General features: G+C 32.5%; 2 protein-coding genes and 1 pseudogene across 2 annotated transcripts; all 3 read right to left on the bottom strand.

Annotated features, from left to right (window-relative positions):
- Positions 1-3,166: 3,166 nt before the first annotated feature.
- LOC120256071 (50S ribosomal subunit assembly factor BipA) lies at positions 3,167-15,418 on the bottom strand. Its single transcript, XM_039263837.1, has 19 exons — positions 15,098-15,418; positions 14,737-14,811; positions 14,486-14,636; positions 13,994-14,062; positions 13,714-13,886; positions 12,974-13,111; positions 12,708-12,833; positions 11,781-11,879; positions 10,780-10,903; positions 10,479-10,542; positions 9,153-9,207; positions 8,947-9,071; positions 7,566-7,639; positions 5,879-5,928; positions 4,866-4,952; positions 4,722-4,772; positions 4,546-4,629; positions 3,700-3,750; positions 3,167-3,611 (listed from the first exon to the last, which is right to left on the bottom strand). The coding sequence occupies exons 1-19, from the start codon at positions 15,416-15,418 to the stop codon at positions 3,528-3,530; spliced, it is 2,001 nt and encodes a 666-aa protein (XP_039119771.1). The 3' UTR covers positions 3,167-3,527.
- A 1,522-nt stretch (positions 15,419-16,940) lies between these two features.
- LOC120256059 lies at positions 16,941-17,787 on the bottom strand (annotated as a pseudogene).
- Positions 17,788-20,348: 2,561 nt separating this feature from the next.
- LOC120256058 (GDSL esterase/lipase At5g45950) lies at positions 20,349-22,182 on the bottom strand. The gene is given in 6 exon segments (XM_039263822.1): positions 20,349-20,657; positions 20,798-21,047; positions 21,136-21,351; positions 21,353-21,370; positions 21,600-21,730; positions 21,861-22,182. Coding segments are annotated over 6 exon segments (1,059 nt in total). The 5' UTR covers positions 22,120-22,182; the 3' UTR covers positions 20,349-20,472.
- Positions 22,183-23,264: the final 1,082 nt, after the last annotated feature.

The following is a 23,264-nucleotide window of genomic DNA, read 5'->3' as shown; positions in this document are numbered from 1 at the left end:
CGCGGAATCGCGGATCGTCTTACGTTGTTCCTGCGGGACATCTTAAAGCCTCCGCTTCACTGGGAAACGAATCCCAAGAAAATACATAACTAAAATATGGAGTAGTTTTATTATTTATATATTTATATATAAATAATTATTAAAAAAATATATATATACTGATGTATTAAAACATTAGAATATCTCACCAACATTTCGGAGTAACAGACTAAGATGTATTGAGTGTATGAGTGTGCTCCACACATCTGTACACATCTTTAATTTAAATTTTAAATAAAAATATTTGTTATTTAATATAAAAAATATTTAAATATTTAAATAATTTAGTACAATAATTTTATTAATTTATATTTTATAAAAAAAATAAAATATTTAAATAAAAAGTAAAAACACATAGAAGAAGTATTGAGAGAAACGATGGACAAAATTAGTGAGACATATATGTGAGATTGTTTTTAGAAAAATATTGTTTTCATATTTTATTAATATCTTTTTTTAATAATATAGATGAGACACTTTACATAAACTTTATTTTCAATTATGTTTCAGAAGAGAGACGGTTAAACTCTTGATCTTTTGCATTGGAGTTAATCACAATATCATTCATTTTATTAAAATAATAATAAATCTTTAATTTTTTGTATCGAAAGTTAATTATAGTATCACTATTCTGTTTCAATGATAATAACTTTTTTTTAATAACATGAACAGGCCACTGTAATTTTTTTGGGTGTGTCAGCCAGGTGAGAGAGCATTGTAGAAAAATAATTATTAGAAGAAAACTTAACCATTTTTATTGATTACAAAGGAGATGGGAAACGGGAATGGCAATAAGTAGGTGACGTGCATGACTCGTGAGTTCATTTGATTTGCCGGGTCACATTGGATTACCTTCTTTATTAAGCAAATTTAAAAATGTCCTTTTAATTTAAAGCTTATTATATTGTGTGTGTACATATATATATATATATATATATATATATTCTTTTCAATGGTATTCAACTCTTAAATAGTTTCTCAACATTTGACCCTGTGTTTGGATTGAGAAAATATGGAAGCAATGAAATAAAAGAAAGAAAATAAATTAATATTGGCTTATAAAACTTTTTTTTTAAAAAAAAATTAATAATGAGTTTTAAATTTTGGTGAAAAGTCCAAGAAACAACATGTATAACTAGAGTTTCATTTAATGAAGAGTTTGTTTCAAGTTCATTCCACAAATCTGCAAAGAGGAATTCTAGAAAACTAAGCAATTTCCAAGAAGTAGTTATTTTCATGGCTTTCCATAAATATTAAAACATGTTCTTCGATTATGTTTTGATATTTATGAAAACCATGAAAATAACTCCTCCTTCTTGGAAATTGCTTAGTTTTCAAACTAAATAAAATTTTCTCTATAAAAAATTTAATTAGATAATTATAATGTGTGTGTGTGTAAGTGTAACTTGGTTTTCTCAGCAAAGTGGTGTAATAAATTAATATGGGGTACAAAGGAGACATACAAGGCCAAGGGTGGGATCATTATTATTATAATGATTAATGAGGAGGTTGTTGCAGTAGTAAATGAGAGCGAATAGGAAGTTTGAAAGTCCAAGAGAAACATCAATATTAGAAAAAAACAAAGAATTGGAATTGAGAACAAGGAAGACAGAATTTGATTGGAAATATATAATTAAACAATCTAAAACATAGACACCATATATATATATATATATATGGGTATATATTCTCCGTAGACGACACTTATAGAGCGTCCACAAAAAATAAAATAAAATAAATAGGAGAAAAACAAAAAAAATAAAAAGACAAACAGAATACTAACGTCCGCAGAAAATGAAAAAGATGAAAAACAAAAAAGACTTTAAAAAAAAAAAATACAGACATAAGATGATGCCCCCTTAAAAGGAGGAGAACCATGCAAAATACTCCATAAACCAGGATTGTGCTCACACATATGATCATTCATTAATCAAGATGCACTCATTAATTCTATCTCCTTCTAACACCACAAAGTTTCAGAAAGATTTATTGATGACATGATCAAACACTATATATATTTATATATGAGGACCCATCATCTAGGGGTTAGAGATGTCCATAATAGCCGTCGAATGATAATCTAACAGTTTTCATGATAATAAACAGTAGAAACCGCATTCTACAGTGTTGTACATTTATCATAAACAGTAAAAAAATGTATATTGTTTATATAAACAATCAACCATCGAATGATGATTCAACGGCTTAGATTTAAAATATTTTTAGATTTCAAATCAAAAAGATGTTTTTAATATATATATATATATAATAATAATAATGTAAATATATGTAAAGAAAATAAGATTGATGGCACAACTCAAGAAAGGTCATCACATGGTGCATGTTGAAGTGGGCCGGGAAAAGCGGGTTTCAGATGTGTATCATGTACTACGTGTTTAAACACAACGTGCATGCCTTTCAATGCTCCAACATCACATGCACTTCTTCAATGCCCCCACCTCACGTGACATCACAATTACTTTATATATATATATTCTCAAATACCACCAAAATTAAAATTCTTCAAATATATAGTACTATATACCCTCAAGTCCAAATTAATGATCCGAATTAATTAAATAGTATAAGTAAGCATGCATGCAAAAATTTTATGTTTCTTATGCTTTTAGATGCCATTTGACACATCACATGAAACAAATTAAGTGGAGAATGATATAATAATATCATATGAGTAATAGCATTGTAGATCAAAGAGTAAAAATAAAATTTAATAAACTAAAAATGTAGTTACAAGATAGAAATTCCAATGCATAATATGATGATAAATTGTGCATAAATATGACAAACTAATTACATTGGAAAATAATAAATAAATAAATAAACATTCCCAAAAAGTTTTTAGTTTCTACTTTTCTGCTCGATTTTGAAGATAAGGCTTTCTCAAACAGTTACATAAAAACATAATTTTCTTAAAACAACCATTTAGTTTATAAACATGCTTTCATTTGTGACTAATATCATATCATCAACATCATCAACATCATCAACAACATTAACATAACACTGCCAAAAATGTTCAAAAATTTTGGAGAGGTGCAAACTTAGCTATTTTATAGACATAATAACAAAAACACAAATATAAGAATAATAATTAACACAACAGAGATTGGTCAAAAAGCATCAACTATCAAGAACAGCAAAAGGTTGCAAGATCAATAAACATTCAAAACAAATAGCCTCTGATTTAGAGTCCTTCACTTAAACGTGATACAGAGATATCATGTAACTTATTATTACTCCCTTTCCTTTTATAATGCCTCGATAAATATCAACTAGAAAATAATTGCAGCTCTTGTTGATTACGTCGCACAATATTGCTACATTTTGTGTCACATGGTGCCATTATAGATACTCCTCTTGTATGAAAATTTTTAATAATAAAAAAACAATAATAAAATAGAACCGATCTATCGATGCTTGCTTGTTTCATTGGTAAAAGACTACAAAACTGACCCGGCAGTGAGTTTTTACTCTTTAGGCCTGTTTCTCATCATCTTCCTTTTATTAACGTCAAGGTACCGTTTTCTCAACCTCACAGCTTTAGGGGTAACCTAGAGTAAACATGGATATTTGATTATTATGGCATTAAATTAAAAATTATCAATATAAATTCCCCGAGTTGATTCTTCATGGACTTACCTCAATAAGTTCATCTGAAGCAACATATCCAATGGCCTCTTCTAGGGACATCTGCATAGCATGTTCAAAGACAGTTCAGTTATGGGCAGAAATATTTTAAAATGTTAATTATAAGAAATCCTTTTGAAAAATAAATAAATGAGATTTGTAGAACTACCAAACTGCCATTTGTGCATTCCAACCTAATTGGATGTCCGGCATTTTGGATAAGTATAACTATTATGCATGCTTTGAATGGCAAAGTGAACAAGAACAGAGGCTCGAGGTTTAAGACATTCTGAGAAATGCATGGAATGGTTAAATGATTCAAGGAAGACAAGAAGGCAGGCAAAAATCATATATGACAGCAATGTAATTGGAATAATTCAACAAAATGAAAATAATACAGCCAACAAAAAAACTTTCATAAAGATTGTCACGTTGCTCCTCTTACGGTCAATGAAAGGAGTTCTTGCTTCAAATTCAATGGCCAATCAGAGGAATGTGAGGGAGTCAGAGTAACATCAAATTAGATCAGTTAAACTTGGTAATTGGTAAATTCATGGAAGCAATTTGAGGGGTCTGAGACTGAGACTAGATAATAAATAGCCTTGTGTTCAATAGAAAAAAAAAATGCCAACAGTAACATCTAATCAGATCAATTAAACTTGGTAATCAGAAAAGTCATGGAAGCAATTAGAGGGGTTAAGACTAGAAAATAGATAGCCATGTGCTCAAGAGAAACAGATGCCATGGTGCATGACTATTCTTAGTGATGAAACTATGATTGCCTTCAGAAAAATAGAAAGCATGGGGAAAATCAGGACATTTTTATAAAAGATGAGCAAATGTACGAATGAAACATACCAATCGAGGAGGAGATAGGCGCACATTCTCATCTTTACCAGGAGCACGAATGTTTGTCAGTTCCTTGGTTCTTACAGGATTGACCTAGATAAAATTATCAAGTGAAAAAATTTATGAATATACAAAGATGAAAACATAAAATAATCATGTCAATAGCCCCAAGCCTTCCCTCTTACATCAAGATCAGAATCGCGAGAGTGTTCACCAACAATCATGCCATCATATGTCTGCATAGAAGAAATAAAATAAGATGCCAATTTATGCTAGATATATGGTGAAAACAAACTAAAAGCAGAAAAAGTGAAGTTCAGAAAATGAACCTCCATCCCTGGCGCCACAAATAGTGTCCCACGAGCTTCTAAGCTCATGAGTGCATGTGCAGTGATAAGACCATGCCCTACTGATATCTGTTCAAGAAAACATTCAAGAGAATTCATGAGTTGCAATCAGAAATGAAGACATCAACTATTGAAAGGCGGTCAGATTTATGCAGACAGTGCTTATCATTCATTTAGAAGATGAAATCTAAGAACAATAAAAAGATAAAAACCAGAGTAAATAAAAATTAAAACTACAAACATAAATGTAAAAATGCCAAGTTGTTTCTACTGAATGCCTAGCATAACACACAATGAAAAAATTTTGATTACAGCAAGTCAGCATGCTAACCATGTAAACTAGAGTCTCTAGTTACATTCACAAGTTCTATGACCTAGACATTCATCAATATTTTCAAGCATAACAGTGATGACATACCAAAACAGAAGTATTTTATTTGCTAAATTTACATAAGATATCACGGTTGACATTTTCAAGATAGCACTCTTACTTCCATATGCTGCTGCCTGAAATAGATCAGGAACATTGCCGTGAAATTTTCTTTCATCAATTTTTAATAAAAAAAGAGAAAATTAAACTTATGCCTCAGTTGCAATAATCAAGAAGATGCAACATTTCTAAGGTCTTGATATGCAAAAAGTGACAATAGAATTACCCATCATTTACATAGGTACATTTGGAATGATAGGATAAACATGACAAAAGCAGCACAAAGGGACCAGCACCAAAGAAAAGTGCAGAGTAGGTAATTCTGTGGATCCTAAAATACCCATCAGATACCTTTGAATATACAAAATAATACAAGAGAGATACAGAAAGACACAACAGAGAAAAGTGAAAGAGCAGACTCACATGATTTTTCCATTAAACACAACATTAAATTAGAAATTTTAGACTCTTCAAGAATATCCAAATTAACTTCTTCAATGGCACAAAGATTTAAAGCTAATACCATTTATTAGATACGCAAGTACCTAGGGGATAAATGACATACCAGTACACCTTTTCTAACGTTTCCAAGAGAACCTCGATGCTTTGCATACACTGCAACCAATATACAGAATCAGATTAATAATAAGACCATCATAAGTAAAACTCACACAAGCGGTGATTCCGCAAGTCCATAGAATAATATAAGTTAATGCCTGATTCTCATTAACCACAATTCCGTAGTTCTCCAAAAAGACATTCAGGTGAAAACTTTCAACTGATTAAAAAGATAATTTACAATTTCAATAGCCAAACAATTAAGATTTATCACATTATATACACTGTCATATCCAGAAAAAGGCATCTAAACCAAGCACTTCTATCTTGGTCTCTAGATTTGATCCTCCTGCATCCTCTCCTCTAAATTTTTAATGAGCAAAAACAACTATTTAATATATTGGTTCTCATTGTTAGGAGAAGTTTAAGTGCACTCACTTCACTATATTATGAGTCCACCAGGATAATATTATGTTAAGCAAGTTTTCAGTAAAACAAGTGAAAGCACACCACTTATCCATGTCCAAGGCAAGTTCCGAAGGCATAGACTATCTCAACTGCCCTGCTTTCACATGTTGTAACCTTTTAATTCATTACATAAATATATAAAATTCTTTTTTCCTCTTATAACACATGAATGCATTTAAGTGAACTTACCTAGAATTTATGATAAATTGCACACCATCATAGTGGACGGCTAGTTATATTGTCTAATTTCCTTTTCCTTTTCCTTATACACAGCAAGGAAATACTTAGGCAAACAGGATTTACTAAAAAATGCACTGTTATTCAGACTTGACTCATTCCTAATCATTTGCAGATGTCAGGGAGTAAATAGGTTATTATTATGGTACCATAAGGAATAGATCTTCCTTATTGATGACAATTTTAGTACTTCTAATTCAAATTGAATGCGGGCAGCTTTATAATAATACTAACCAGTTTTTTATCCACTTTTGATTGCCATATTTTGAAGCTTTCAATGATTCTCTTCTACCATTCAAGATGAATTAGAAAAGCTTCCATTGGAATCAAAATGAAGAGATATGTCTGCTAGGTGCACAAATAGCTTCAAATACAATTATCTTAAACTTGCACAGTATGAGTTGTCCTATAAGCTATCCAATCAGCAGTAGAGGTTTTATGTCATTACCATAAAAATTAGAAAAAATATCTACTGCCTAAAACAGGAAAAAAAAAATTATAGATCCCAGTACATATCTTATATCAGAGGGCTACTTAGCTTTCTTTATAGATACATTATAATTTTTCCTAAGAAAAAACAATTTGACTATGCATCACAAATGTCTTGCGCATCCTCCAATGTTCCTTCTGCATATAATATTCAGGCATTGCAATCACAGGGAGTCAGCTCAGAAAAGAATACAGGTGCGAAACAGAGTCATCCTAGAAAGCTTGATAAAGGGGCGATAAAGTGATAGGGTTTTACTATCCGCATCAAAAGAAACAAAATTATACTGCCGAGCTACATAATTATGTACATAAATATATTTCACATATAAGTAAATCATTTTTCACTAGAGGAGGTATTCAAAACTAACTATTCTTGAGGTCATTATTTAGCTATCTTATTAAATCAAAATTTGCAAAATTATGAAAATCAATAGAGAAATGGCAATCCTGCCTGAAGAATTTCCCAAGTTTGAAGGACTTCATAAAGAGAATATACATACTTAAGAAAGCCCGGTGCATAAATCCGGTCCCACGTGTATCACTACTGAAAACACTTCTATATCCAACTAGGCCTCTGCAAAAGCATTTGAAATTGTGGTTGAGGTCAGCTAAGAAATATTACAGACTAAGCAAAATCGAGATCCAAAAATGATCTCCATCACTAACATGACTAAAAATTACTATGACATCTGCAGTATCACAAAGGTAAAATCAAAGGAAAATAAAATGGAATGTGCACACATCAGATGAAAAATATAGCGGATAGAGCTATAATAGATCTATAACAAGTCACGGGCAAGTAAATGCCTATCTGTAACACCTATCTGTAACAATGCAGCAGGCTGAACAGGTATAAATGCAAACCACTTCTTAAAATTATATAATCATAAGTAAATAAATGAACTTCATTAGAACAAGTCCACCATGTCAGCATATAGTCCAAGATAATAAGAGAATCCAAACAATATGGAACATATAAATATTTGTCATAGAAGGTTTCAGACAAGGCAAAGAAACAGATGCAAGAAACGCATTGCTACTTTCATGTTTTATCTGTTCAATGGAACCGTCTTTTCAAGTAAGATGATCTATAAATGCAATTTAAGATCTTAGTGATAGGAGCATGATTAAATAGTTTCCTTTTGTTTTGTTTTCTTCTCTTCTCTTTTTTTCTTCAGCAGTTTGAAAAAAAAAAAATTTATGTGCCTAGCATATCAAGGATCTGATCAATTGAAAAAAATAATCTTAAGGAGCTTCAAATTTTATAAAAAGGTTTTGATACAAAAATCTCAAGTTTAAAACATCTGACAATGCCATCCAGGAAGAAAACTAAAAATTAGAAGCTATGTGGCCACATGAATTTCACTTCCCACAAAAGTGAAGTTCTATATTTTTAGCTTGTAAGAGTAGTTCAATTGTTATAATTGGGGCCTATTTTATCAACAAATTTGAACTGTTTGTAATCAAGCAAGTTCTTCCATTATCACAAGATGAACAAAGAAGCTGTTTTCAATGATTCATAAATGCAACTCTATAACTAGCTTTCAGATTGATGTTCTGAGGAGTCTCAGCTATAAATGAAAATATCTTATTACCATCAAGAGGTTCTACTTCAAACTATTTACTTCATGCTGCAGTTTCAGCCATATGCATTTGCTTTCAGGAAGTAACAAAATATGCATACCAACAACATAACAAACTGAACATGCGAAAATACACAAGTTTTCATAAATAAATCAAAAACTAGACCGTCAAGAAGGAGAAATGCATGAGTTTCTATATAAGTATAAAAATATATAAACAAGAAAGACCAATCATTTAGTTCGTAAAACAGTAATGATGGATAAGCATAACCCAAAAATAGATAATTATAGTACCAACCTTGAGGGGCAGGTCAAAGACATCCTTGTCCTGCCAATACTCCCCGGAACAGGACCCATGTCAGTGACTTCAGCCTTTCTATGCGAAAGGGCTTCCATGACAAGACCCACATGCTCTTCATTCACCTGATATTCAAAACAATTATGTAACAAATAATCATTTAAAAAATCAGTTGTGTTGACATCTATCCCTATACCAAAGAGCACCTCAATCGTCACTTCTTCAATAGGCTCCAGTTTTTCACCCTTCTCAATTTTATACCTGATGCCAAGGAAATGAAATTAGATTCGAGATTAGAATAAACATCACAAGCAACAAAATCTTTCAATGAAAAGATATTACACATGAAAATAAGAACAAAGTACTGGTAAATATAGAATTTTTTTTTCCTTCATGCATTATGGATTCGCTTAAACAACAACAACAACATAAACATATAGACATACATAAAAATTAACAGAAATATGGTATTCTCAGAGTTGAAGATGGAGATGCCCAAAGCAAATGACGCATTATTGAGCAAAAAATTGTCATGCCTGTCATTAAGATAATAAGTACAAATTTAATGTGAGGTCTTGCTTCTCTCCACTAAATTTTTATAAAAGACATAGTTTAATGGTAATAAGAATTGCTTAGTTTTATTTTGTATTATTTTTGCATTTTTATATTTTATAGGCCTCTGAGTCACATGATTTGCTTTAAGGAAACAATTGCAGTGAAACCAAAAGGTTGCACGCATAAGTGAAATTCATTTCCAGGCTTACAGGTCATCCTCATTGAATCTAAATCCCTTTCAGGATGTTTTCAAGCCTATTTTCAACCTATGCAGCCCTTTCTTCGCTTTGTTTCCTTCCTGATTGTCTCACAACACCTTCCTAATTTCACCATCTGTTCAATTGAAACCATCTCTCAGGTTCTAACCATTAAATCATGGATCAGGGAAAAGCTACATCTTATCACCATAATGCAAGAAATTTTGAAAACTTAATGGCATTGTCATGGAATAAGGGCCCAAGTACATCAACACTGGTGAAGGTATAGTTAAATGCTATTAGTCATATAACATCTTAAAGCAGCCTTCATACAGATACAGTTAAAACCTATTTAACAGGTGCTCTTATCTTTTGATTTTGCAGCTATTTTTTCACAATTAGTATATGAAGTCAACCAAAACCAGACTGCAATAAGAGAAGCAGGCAAAACATTAACAAAACTAGGGAGCCCTAATCCTAATTCTGAAACCTTGATTTGAAAACTTTATTGTTTAATTGATTTTTATCACTTATGGTGTTTAGAAAATAATAAAGAGCTCCTTTGAAGCTAAACTTCCAATAATTCTTACCTAATCTGTGTAGATCTATGAAACTATGAAGCCAGCAAGCCTATATGAGATTTTATGAGACAACACAGAAAAGCATGGTGTACAAACAGGAAATTGAAATTCAGCTGGGGAATAAGAAAAATGACAGAATATTGCAAGGCAAAAATTGTCACTTATCCAAAACTGGTCATTAATGTGACAGAAGACTTACATTACTCTCGGAGGTGAAACAGAAAGTTCAAAACCCTCACGTCTCATGTTTTCAATTAAGATACCTGTAGGTTCACAAAAGAAATAATATAAGTGGGGTGTAACTGCCTAAGGTTAGGACTCCTGAAACTAGTGGTCCAGTCCAAACACCTGCTAGTAGATCTAAATAGAATGGTAATGAGGTCAGTGTTGAAAATATTAAAGCAACCATGAAAGCCTAGAAAGGATCATCAAGAAGCTTCCGGAAAGCCATATAAGAAAAACACAAGATGGAAATTTAAGACAAGGTACTTATGTCAAACCTAACTGGAGCTCGCCCCTCCCTTGAACTTCATATGAATCTGATAGTGGTCCAGGAAGCACATTGATAGCAAGATTTGTTTCAGCTTCTGCCATTAGTCGATCACCTATCTTCCCCCCAGTCAACTAATAAATTCATGATTTCTGGTCAATTTTGCAGCATACCAAACAATCCAAAAGTAACATGATAAAATGACTGACATTAACATGCACAAAACACATATTACAAAGCAATACATGCCACTGACCCTCCTCTGGCCACTAAGCACCTAAACAGCAACACTTCGCAATTGTTTAGTGTCATCAGAACATAAATATTGTACAATAAAGAGAATTTTTGCTTCTAAATTTTGAATAGACAACCAGACTACAAAACAGCATGAAGTTATCCATTCAGATGTAAGAAGAAAATCCACAAGAGTTTCTCTTTTTTGCAAAAACAAAGGGGAAAAAACTCCTCACGTAAACCTTAAATTGAAGGTGATGAAAATTTTGGAATTCAAAGAACAGTCAAAATCATTATGGGCAATTCCTATTTTTAATTTTTTTTTTTATGTAGTAATAAAATAATTCAAAAAATCATTTCACAATTTTCACTTAATTTAAAATGAAAAAAAAAAAAAACAGCAATTGCTCCTTCATTTTCCAGGAAACAACCACAAAGAGAATCATAAAGTAAAACTAAATGAGCATCTTAAGGCAAGAGATGCATGTAATGAACCCATGTATAGTCCCACATCGGCTTAATCGAAAGGGTGGCCATGTGCATATAAGGGTGGGGCTAACCCTCACCATTGGACCGGTCTTTTGGGATGTGGATCCCACCCTTATGTGCACAATATTGGTGCTTTCGTTGAGAGTTAACAATCGTCAGGTACACATAGAATTTAACAACCATCAATTCCATCTTAAATAAGAGAAAGGTTATGTGGTGAAAATATAAAATGAAAATAACCAGTTCCAAAACAAAATAAACACACTGAAAACATATTCGCAAACTTACATGAGTTCCATCACGCCCAGCCAATGGAGAATCATTGACACCAAAGGTCATGGAAATTGTAGGGGGATCTAACTCAACAGTCGGCAGTGCAGCCATAACCTGATGGGACAAGCATTTTGCAGGTTGACTCAGTAGTATGGCAAGATTAGGACAGTTACAAATTTGAGTAAAGCAAACTTATTAGCATCTAAATAATCACAAGGAATAGAGCTCAGCCATTATAACATATATAAATCTTGCATTCCAGTATATGCCTTAACCAAAAACAAACAAATCAGTCAAGTAGCAAAGTTCGTGATTCACTTCCACCTGGAAGAAAAGAGCAGTATATAAGAGTGAAGCCGAGCATATAAAAAGGTAATGAGATATGCCATGTGGAAACACAGACATTTTGCAGAAGAACATTTCAAGGATATGGAACAAGCATCAAATGGACCTCATAGAGGATGTTCTGTTGATTTATTAACATATCAGTGAAAAAGGATGAGCACAAGACCTAAAATCCTCTAGTATTTACTGAATGTTCAAGCTGCCACTTAGGAGTTCCTCACTTAGGGTGAACAAAAGAAAATCACATAACACAGAGATTAATCACGGTGAAAAATATTTTTAAGGAAGTTTTTGTTGGAAGATTTGACATGTAACAAGTGGATTGTAAGAAATCACGTTGGAAAGCACCTAAGAAATCTTATATAAAAGAAAATATTCTCTAAAGGGTATACTTGCTAGAATACTCTGTGAAGTAGCATTCTATTACATATCATTCTATGCTAGTAGGAACAGGATTATGTAATCATTATCAAATCAACAGCACAATGCACATCTTCTTCACCATCTCATGGTCAAATAACATAAAATCACATTAGATATCAAACATGAATATCATAAAGAAATTGTCACCAAAGACAAGTAAAATTAAGATTTTACCTCAACATTCGCAACAGTGTGACCAATTGATGGCATTGCTAATCCAGCCAATGAAATTATATCACCAGCACCTGCACTATCAATCATGACCATATTTGTCCCCTTCTTTTTCATAAGTTTTGTCACCTATAAGATTCATTAAACTCACATCATATAGTGACTTAACCGTAGTTAAACATTAAGCATCTGACAAATGTGGCATCATCAGGCATCAATAAACATAGAGAGCACCCAAGTAAAAACTGTGATACATAACAATAGCAAACCTTTCCTTCTTCAATTTTCTCAAACCCATTTTCTGTGTTACGCAGAGCATGTATCTTATCTCCAACATGAATAATTCCTGACGATATACGTCCTGTCAAAATTCGCCCAAGGTAAAAGTCACGCTCCATCATAGAAACCTGTAAGAAACTATAAATAATTATCTCAAAGTTTGTCTCAAAAGAACCAAAAAGGAAAGGAAAAAAAATCTTATAGAGACCTTTTCATTAGGTACATGACAAGGTTATTCTAAATAGATGATATCAATAACCATTCAACTAGAAGATATGTAACAGTTAATGAATGGAAGGAAATTTGTTCCAGTCCTTATTGGAACCGCTTCACCAATAATGGTAAAGTTACAAGCAACACAAATAATTAGGCTAATACAGAAAGGGCAAGTAAGCAAGTTTCTCAATCTAAATAATGGTACACTATTTCAAAATTAATTTCAATCATTTGGTGAAATTTAAAATTTATCTTGCAACTTAAAACTTGGTTGCATACACATTAAATATCTTGCATTTGCAATCGAGGTCCCAGCAAAAATTTTAGCTTACAATATTTGAACAGCAAACTACAAATAGAAAGATCAAGAAAATGTAATTAAGACAACAGCTAAAGAAAAGCTACTTAAAATACAAAATACCTCCCTTCTCAAATGCTAACTGAAGTAGAAGGGCAGAAAAGGAAATAAATCGCATTATACTTGCAATATAAATTTTCACAAAAAGCTACTGACCAGCATTTGAAGAGGAGCATCAAGGCTTGCAGATGGAGGAGGTACGTGTTTTATGATGGCATCAAGCAAAGCTGACATGTTTCTTGCATCATCAGGTGGAGCTTTTGTGAATGTTAAGGAAGCCCAACCTTCTTTTGCAGATGCATAAAGAACCGGAAAATCTAGTTGTTCCTCTATAAATCAAATTCAAGGCGATGTTGATAGTCATATTTAATAATGTGCTCAACTAATTCCTCTCTAATAAAAAGGACACTATTGAGATTTTCTCTTTTTACTACACCTGTAGCACCAAGATTAGCAAAAAGATCAAATACCAAGCTCTCAACTTCATTGCATGTCTCCTCAGATACTGCAGATAGAGCAGGGAGATTAAACATAATTAACAAGTCTGGGTCATAGAGTGCACTCCACATCTGAAAAGATGACATCTGTCCAGTAACCAGTGTTCAAAATCTAGCCAGTCTAGTGCAGACACTGCAGTTAGAGTATGATGGTCTAACTAAACATCATTTCTTCGAACTATGCTTTTTATTTTATTTTTTTTCCTTTTTTCTTTTTCTTTTTCTTCTTTAGAAAAAATGCTTCTGAACTACACCATCCACAAAAAATGTGATCCACATTTCGAAAACATTGACAGAATTTTCCTGAATCATTAACAGTGTAAATGCATTACCAAATTAAAATTAAATAGTGATCATTCCATGAGTGTGTGCCCTTTGCAATATCATATCAAATCCTACATCAAAATTTAGACTTAAAAAATAAATAGTACCTGCTGGTCGATCAACCTTGTTCAAAAGGAGAATTGGGCGAAGCCCATATCTCAATGCTTTTGCAAGGACAAATTTTGTTTGTGCAAGTGGGCCTTCCCCAGCATCAACAACTAAGATAGCCCCCTCAACCATTCCGACAACTCGCTCAACCTACAAACGTAACATTAGATATACTGATCATATCATTCCAACTAGTCACTCAGATTAAAGAAACCTTGCAAGGATCTTATAAAAAAATCAATCAGCTTACCTCACCACCAAAATCAGCATGCCCAGGAGTATCGACCATGTTAAGCTCACTGTTCTTCCATGAGATGGAAGTAACCTGAAAACACATGGAACAAAAATCAAGTTTAAAAACCAATGCTAAAGCTATAGTTTTCCATAACAAGCAAGTTAAGCCAAGCTAAAAACTCATCCAAGTACAAGATGCCGGACAGCAAACAATTCAAGATCCGTGGTATATAACCAAGCTAAATAAATTAGCAGTTCAATCTTTCATCAGTATGAGTTAATATTTACCAATTCCTAACGACAATCAAAACATGGAAAAGAAAGTCGAACTGTAGAAAAACAATATACTTCTGATTTATTTGTTTAAAAAAAGGAACCTTGGAGGCGATGGTGATGCCACGCTCGCGCTCAAGGCTGATGGAGTCCATGGCGCGTTCATGCGGAATATCAGCGCCGCACTGGCGGAGGAGGCGGTCCATGAGAGTCGTCTTTCCATGATCGACATGAGCGATGACGGCCACGTTCCGAAGGCAGCTAGGGTCTAACGCGTTCGCCGACGCCGCCGCCGCTGCCGCGGCAGGGGCGGCGGAGAAGCGACGGAAGGGGGAGGCAAAAGAGAGAGCTCTAGAAGAGCAGAGAGAGGAGGAGAAGGCCGTGCGCGCCCCGGAGCGGAGGCCGCGGAGCAGCAGGCCCGCCATTCCTACAAAGAAGCTCGACTGCTTTGACTCCTTTCTCAGAGAAATGGGCTTATGCTTCGAGGGTTTCTGAGCTTTGGTATAATGTCTCGCGGGTACAAGAAATTAGGAGCTTTCCAATAAAGGAAAGCTTAGTAGTACCTGCGTTTTGACGGCTGGGATTACTGTGATGTGATTGAATCTGTTATGCTCCAGTGTTCCTGCGGAATATAATAATAACCCTAATTGAGTGGTAACTGGTCACTGATAATGGCGCGGAGACGGGGAGTAGCAGAGGGGGAGCTCTTACTATTTCCCGTCCCCGTATAAATATATGGACAAGTCACGTGTTAGAAACAAATACATATCTATAATATTGATTCTCTTTGGTTGTATAGATTGAATTTAAACTGAATAGGATTTATAAAATTAAACACGAACTATATTGTATAGAAACTTTTGAAAAAAACTCCCATCATGTGCTTAACAATATAAATTAAAATATAGAAATTTTAACTTATAATTATATAAAATTTTAAAAACTAATACATAATTTTATTGAGTGAGGATTTTTATAAGATAAAAAATGCTTTATTCAATGTCCACCACATTCCATCCCTATCTATAAAGAAGAATGGGGGTATCTCCATTTATGTTAAGTCTCAACGGAGATTGAGAATTCTCTACTCCATTATCATCCCTCACTTTGTTTCCAATAAAGTATATCAAAATTACTTTCACAACTTTAATAAAAAATATTAGCATTAATGTTCAAGGTAATGTTTCATATTTAATAGTAAATAAATTACTTTATTTACAAATGGTTTTAGGTGAAAAATTAAAAGAAAATGAATTTACTGAATTCAAAAATCAAAGTATATATATAGTTAAAAAAACTGTATTTTTACCAACAACAAAGAAAAAAAAAAGGATAAATGGGTTAGGATAAGAGAAGTTTAAAATTTTGCAACTATGTTAAAAAACCCTTTTTTTAACTAAATTTTACGTTTAATTAACATCAATCAAAATAAATTTTATGGACATAATAATAAAGCTAACAAAAATTAATTCATTCAACCAGCTAACTTTTTAATTTTTCGTATTTTTATCAATAAAAAGTTTTGATCTTAAGAGGTAACTTTAAGTAGTACATATATAGGCACATACATAGAAGAATTCCCAAATTTAAAACACATAATGGATATAATTGTAACATTTATTTATTTATATTATCTTTTAACAAAGATGACAAACGCAACCTAATAAAAAGACGTAAAAAAATAAATATATATAGATCATAATCCCACAATAATAAATCTCTACTATCTTTTAAAAAAATATGACTCATCTGGAGACCCAATAAATAATGCTATACAATTTTTACTTATAGCATTCTCACCGAAGAACCCCTCCACCTCTCTACCCATGAGCCATGGGCTTTTATTGTGCTGGGCATATTAAATTCTTCCAAACAAATTAAAAAAAATCTTATTTTTAATAACCGAAAATTATAGGACCAAAAATGGATTTACACAAAAAGCACATATACTCTGAAGCAAATCATTCAAATCCCAAAAGGAGAAAGCAAACCCTATTACATAAAAAATTAAAAAAGGGAGAAAAACTTGATTTCTTTTTTTTTTCTATAATTAATCACAGACATTACTAATATTTCTCTCCAAATTTTATTCCTTTTATTAATTTATTTATTTATTAAAAAAAAAAATTTCGTCTATCTTCACCGTCAGGTAGCGTTCGTCGAGCTTTGGGCGCCATCATCTCCACCGACCCCAACCGGAGCACGCGCCCCGTCCACGCGCATGGTGCCGTGTGCGTCTCCACGGATCACAACACTAGGCGGGAAGTTGAGCAAAGCCTTGGCGCCGCGCAGTCGGAAACGCGGCGCGATCGTACGCCAAAGCGGCCTCCTCCGCGGTCTCGAACGTGCCGAGCCACAAGCGCGCACCGTGCCTTGACGGGTCCCGAATCTCCGCAGCAAACTTCCCCCACGGCCGTCGCCGCACTCCGCGGTACTGCTTCCGAGCGACGCGCCCGCCCGGCTCGGCGCACTTGCGAGCGGAGATCACAGGTGGAGCTTGCGCGGTGACGGCCATGGCCGATGCTTCGGTTAATACCTGGAAGAGAACCATGTCCTGAGAATCATTCTCGTTGAGAGGAAGGCCTTCTTGGGCGGAGTATGGAGCCAGAGCCATGGGCAGAGCTTGGTCTGGTTCTCTGTGCGGCATTTCATCGAACAGGTGGTGTGCGTCGAGGATGCCAAAGTCGAAGGTATTTGTGATGTCTGATGTGTTAAATTAAAACACGATCATATTTCCACTTTTGCCCTTGGATTTTTCATATTATGATTTTTAAATTTGAGTTAAATTTTATTTTTATTTCTCAAATTCAATTGGTGAGATTTTAGAAAAACTTTGTGACTGATCCAACAATCACGGTTTTGGGGTCTTTCAGTAAAAGCTATCTCTTGGTATATTTGGTTTGCCAGAAATGAATGTATTTTCAATTATAAATGTTTATTTTTTTATTTTAATTATTTATAAAAGTAGTCATGTATTTTTCTTTTAGATAGATATAACTCTTGTAAATAAAACGAAAAGTTGAAGCAATCAGGCGAAGCATGTAATTCTCGATGTGCATGATTTTAGTATTGAGGAGACAAATTCGCCAGTAAATATGTAGTTTAGAATTGATGTTTTTACTTGAGTAGGAGATCTAGTTCTATAGACATCCTATCATGATCGATCTTTCTTATTTGTTGTTTTTATTGTGTTTATTTTGTTATATTGTGCTCTATTTTTGTCTTTTGTCTTTTTCTCCCCTTTTGCTTTTACATCATGTGGATTTATATCATGTGGATTTATGTGTTTAGTTTCTTGTGTTTTTTAGTGTTTGTATTTATTTTTTATTTTAATACATTCCTTGTATATACCCTTATAAAAAAGTAATTTTAAAAATATGAGGACTATTTTGATGAGAATAATAATTTAATTAACAAATTATAAAATGAGTGATGTTTTGGGTGAATTTCATTGCTAGTGACCGCCCCACGTGAAACTATATGTTGTGATATTAGTTTTTTTGGGTTTAATTGTTAATTTAATGAAGAATTGTGACATTTATATTGCTAAAATATATATATATATATACGGAAAGATGAAGTAAGCAATGAGATCTTATACTTTGGACTATTTATTGGATATTTGAGATTGCTTGATTTATGTGGAAATCAAGAGGATAAAGACAAGTTATGGTGGGTCCCAAATGGCAAAGGGTGGATGGTGGCGGTGCCGCGGTGTAGGTGGACTTCTCTATCCCTTCCGCCAACAATATTGTTCTTTGGTCTTCTAGATGCATTTATTTTATGGGCATGGTTTTCTTTTTCATAATTTGCTTAAATTCATTTTAACCAATCTAATTCATTCAATATTTTTTTTATATAAAAATGGATAAACAAAAAATTGTGGGTGATCCCAATAGTAATTACCCGGACTTATGATTAAGAGGTATTGAGTTTGAATCTCTTATATTACAATTTATTTTCTGAATCTCTTACAAGAGTTTTGTGTGAAAAATACCTCGCATTCTTTTCTCCAGAGTTACACGAGACAAATGATAGCAATATTAGAGGCATTTCAGCATGGTTAATAATGAGAAAGTCAAGCCAATTGAGGCTCTATTTGATTATTGATATAAAGTCATTAACTTAATTTTTTCACTTTCCAAGGCTTTGCAAATCGATTTGATTGATTGTGTTTAAATTTTAAATTTAATAAAAAAATTAGTTATAATCATTTTACTATAAATATCATTTGACAATAGAAGAAAATAGCGAAAACCACTTAGATCGATAATTAGTGATACCATTTTTGGGTTTCCCATTAAAAAAAGAAACGCAAATTTAAATCTCATATAGAGAAGTTAACTCCATGGTTGTTTGGACCTATGTGTGCATGCCCTGAAATTTAGCACTTACCGTTTTTCTAAAAAAAATCCATATATAACAGGGTATTTTATTTTCTTCCTTTTGCATTAGTTAAAAAAATATATATATAAAATTTTACATTTATGTTTATATCAAATAATTAATTATTTTTTTGTAATAATAGAAATGATCTATAATCCTAAGTTGTAAACCATGTGGTAAATAATGGAGTAGATATGTGACTAAAATACAAGCAAATACAAAACCTCTTGTCTTCAATGTTCTCTTTTTTAAAAACTTAGCCAAAGTTCGGTTCCCTATTTACAAAAGGAAATCAATTATTGTGAATTCAAAGTTCATGAAAAGCAGAGGTTTAATAGATTTCCTAAATAAGGGAGGCAGCTACCTAACTTTGTATTGAATTTGACCAACCTTCTTTGACAACAAATTATTTTCCACATGTAAATAATTATTTATCAGTTATCACTGAATATATGGTTATATCCCCAAAGTCCTGATGGGTTTTTCAAATAAATTTATGTTTTAATAAGTTTCAAATATTTTTATTAAAAAATTAGTTCCATACAATGAATAATTCATTTTTTTATAATTTTTAAATGTTTCTAAAATTATATAGAAATCAATAATATAAACAGAATTATGTTTTATATAAGATATCTGAGACACACAATTGAGATTTTTACAATTTTTTTTTTAATTTGAACATAGTAGTTAATATATTTGAAACAAATAACCAATAATAATAATAATAAAAGAAACCAATGACAAAAAAAAAAATTTACTATGTTGAAAACCAACCACAATAAAAGCGATTCGATTTATCAAAATTATTTTTTTTATAATAAAGTTTCAAAATATATTTAAATAGACCCTAAATCGATTACAAGTGATCTGTTTGATTTTAATTCAATATAAGTCATAATATGATTTTACTATTTTTTAAGGTGAAATTTGAACATCCCTCACATGGTAACAAAAGGATCAACCCGATACATACAAACATCAATTTTCTCGAATTGTATCAAATAAAATGCAGATAACAAACACTAACAAATTTTTTTATTTTTTTCTTTATTTTTGGATAAAAATGAAGAGACAAAATAACAAAAGCTTATTATAACTTCACCACAATGTCTCTCATTGCCTCATCTGCAATAATCTTATACATTCTCTCTGTAGGATGAACAGCGTCCCAGAAAACATATTTTGCAGGGTCTTTGCATGTCTTCATACCCTTTGCAGCTTCTCCAGCTTCCATTGTCCCTGACCCAACACACCCCTTGGAAGTCTCTTTGAACCCTATAAATTTTCTCAAATAATAAACAAAATCAATAAAATTAACAAATAAATACTTCAATATATATATATATCTTTGATCAATAATTTTTTTCTTTTGAACTAAGTAGCTACTGGTCATCAAGATATATAATTTAACTTACCAAACTTGATGGGATTATGTATAGCTTCAAACAGAGGATGGTAAATATCTAAATATACCATTCTCACTTGCAAAAGTTTCTCAAGAGTAGACACTTGTGCTACTATCTTCGAGTTGAAAGATTTTGCGACATTGTTATATTTATCGAAGCATTGTCCATCAGTGCTAATCAGTGCTCTCACAACCGGCAAGCAGCCCATCGGCGGAGTGCCAACGATCGCGAACCGGCTCCCGCCGAGCCTATGCATTGTCTGCAACAGTTTAAAAGAAGTAGTTCATTTACATATCTGTGTATTTTAATTTGAATATATAAAGATGATGAAAGAATCAAAGGAAGACCTTGATGTATTTGGACATGGATTTGATTAAGTAGTTCTCATATTGAGGTACTGTGAACTGTGTTGATCTGTTTAGTTCCAGGTAGTAATTTGCAATGAAGTCATTTGTGCCTGCACTTACTACAAAGATTGCATTCCTTATTGTTTCTTCTGCTTTCTTTTTTCCAATGAGATTTCCAAGATGGATTTTGTAGTGCATCAGATACTGTAATTGTTTGGGAGAATGACAGCACATTCTGCATCCATAAATTATATATGTTCACAGAATCAAAATTCACTTTAAATTCATGTTTTTGTTTTTTTCCTTTTTAACACTGTCACATGTCATTAATTAAGGTTGAATTTTCATTGCAAACTTAATTAGAAAATTCATACATGATGTTTATGCTACTAAAGCCTATATATTGAAGTTGATGTGTTCTCTCCATTTTCAGAATGAGAAAAGAATAAGAATAATTAATATACCGAAAAACTTGCGGTCATTTCATCGTAGCCGGAAGAAGCCGATGCAAAGCTAACGCCGTGCCGGAGTTGCTCCGGCGTAAGGCTCGGGTCCAAGAAAGCTGGAATGTTGTTAGAGATGCCAAGAGCCTCCACTGCATGTGTGCAAACATAATTCACTAACCACTCATGCATAATTTAACATCTACCAAGAATTAAATACACATTAATATAAATTTTACAAACTTCAAATTAACATACACATCTAAACAAAACATATCATACTTATAAAATCAGTGGCTAGTCTTCCATTAGAAAACCTTCCTGACGGATGATGACCGAAAAAGTTCTGACCGTAAGGCGAAAAATTCGCCTTCGAAGACGTAATCAACCAGTTATTGTTGCCGGAATCGACTGTTGAATCTCCGAATACTAGCAATGCCGTCGTGTTCACGGTCATCTCACCGGAATTTATCATGCTAGCATTTGAAGAAACTACAAGAAGAACAAGAGCCAATATGAACTTCAAGTTGATCATCTTCATGGAAAATTAACCTCTCTTTGTTATCAGACTTAACAGGCTTATATACTGCAACACACACTGAAGTTCATGCTAGCTGCTTCACTGGCTTATCATGCATATGTAAATTGATGACCAAACTATTAAAGTGATGGTCCCATTAGAACACGTTTAGTTATCCGTTGGGTTTGGTTGGCAGGTGCCATTATATGAATACATGATAATTCACATCATGTGGCCGTCATTCATTAATCCTAACACCCATTTTTAAAATGCATCCCGAAAGTTCGGTATTTAATGTGCATTTCAATGCATTGTTGGTTTCCTTAATTGGAACTAGTTAAAAATTAAGGGTAAATTTTTTATTATGTGATCTAAACTTTGGTTCATTTTCATTTTGATCACCGAGCTTCAATTTGAATCAATTTAGCCGCTTAATTTTAATTTGATATCACTGAACAATAAATTAAGGATTTTAACCCCTAATTGATTATATGGTTGTTTGAAAATCGGACACATTATTAAATCTATTGAAGGTGTCCATGTTATCCATAAAGAGTCACATCATTTATTTGGGGGCCGATATATTTTGATTTACTACCCGATGAAATCAAATTAAAGTTGAATGACTAAATTGATGCAAATTGAAGTTTAGTGATCAAAGTGGAAAGATCAAAAGTTTAATGACCTACTAAAAAATTTACTCGCATTTTAACAGAAGGCACTCTTTCCTTTATTTAATTTACAATTTACTCATTCTATTTTTTTTTATTTGTTCATAGTAATTAAATCATATAAAGTTTAAAAAGTTAGTTAAAATTAGTTGGTAATTTAAAATTTATATAAATTATATTAACTTTTTAAATTACCCTTATTTAAAATATATTTTAAAAAATATGTAGTTAAATATAATTTATTAGAAGTTGTAAAAATATGTTAAATACAAAAAACATAAATTATAAAAAAACAATATTTAATACTTCATAAATTTTCTAAATGGACGAGTGAAAAAGACCCAAAAAAATCTCTAAAATAAAACAAGGAAAAAGACTTGAGAGAAATATATTAAATACATTGATTCATAATATATAATATTTCATGACATTATATATTAATCGAAGTGGATAAACAATATTTTTGTTAAAAACATTTATAATACAATGACAATA

This window comes from Dioscorea cayenensis, unplaced genomic scaffold (assembly GCF_009730915.1).
Source record: "Dioscorea cayenensis subsp. rotundata cultivar TDr96_F1 unplaced genomic scaffold, TDr96_F1_v2_PseudoChromosome.rev07_lg8_w22 25.fasta BLBR01001280.1, whole genome shotgun sequence".
Lineage (NCBI taxonomy): Eukaryota > Viridiplantae > Streptophyta > Magnoliopsida > Dioscoreales > Dioscoreaceae > Dioscorea > Dioscorea cayenensis.
Note: the sequence above shows the minus strand (reverse complement) of the source record. Positions and strands in the feature narration are given on the sequence as shown.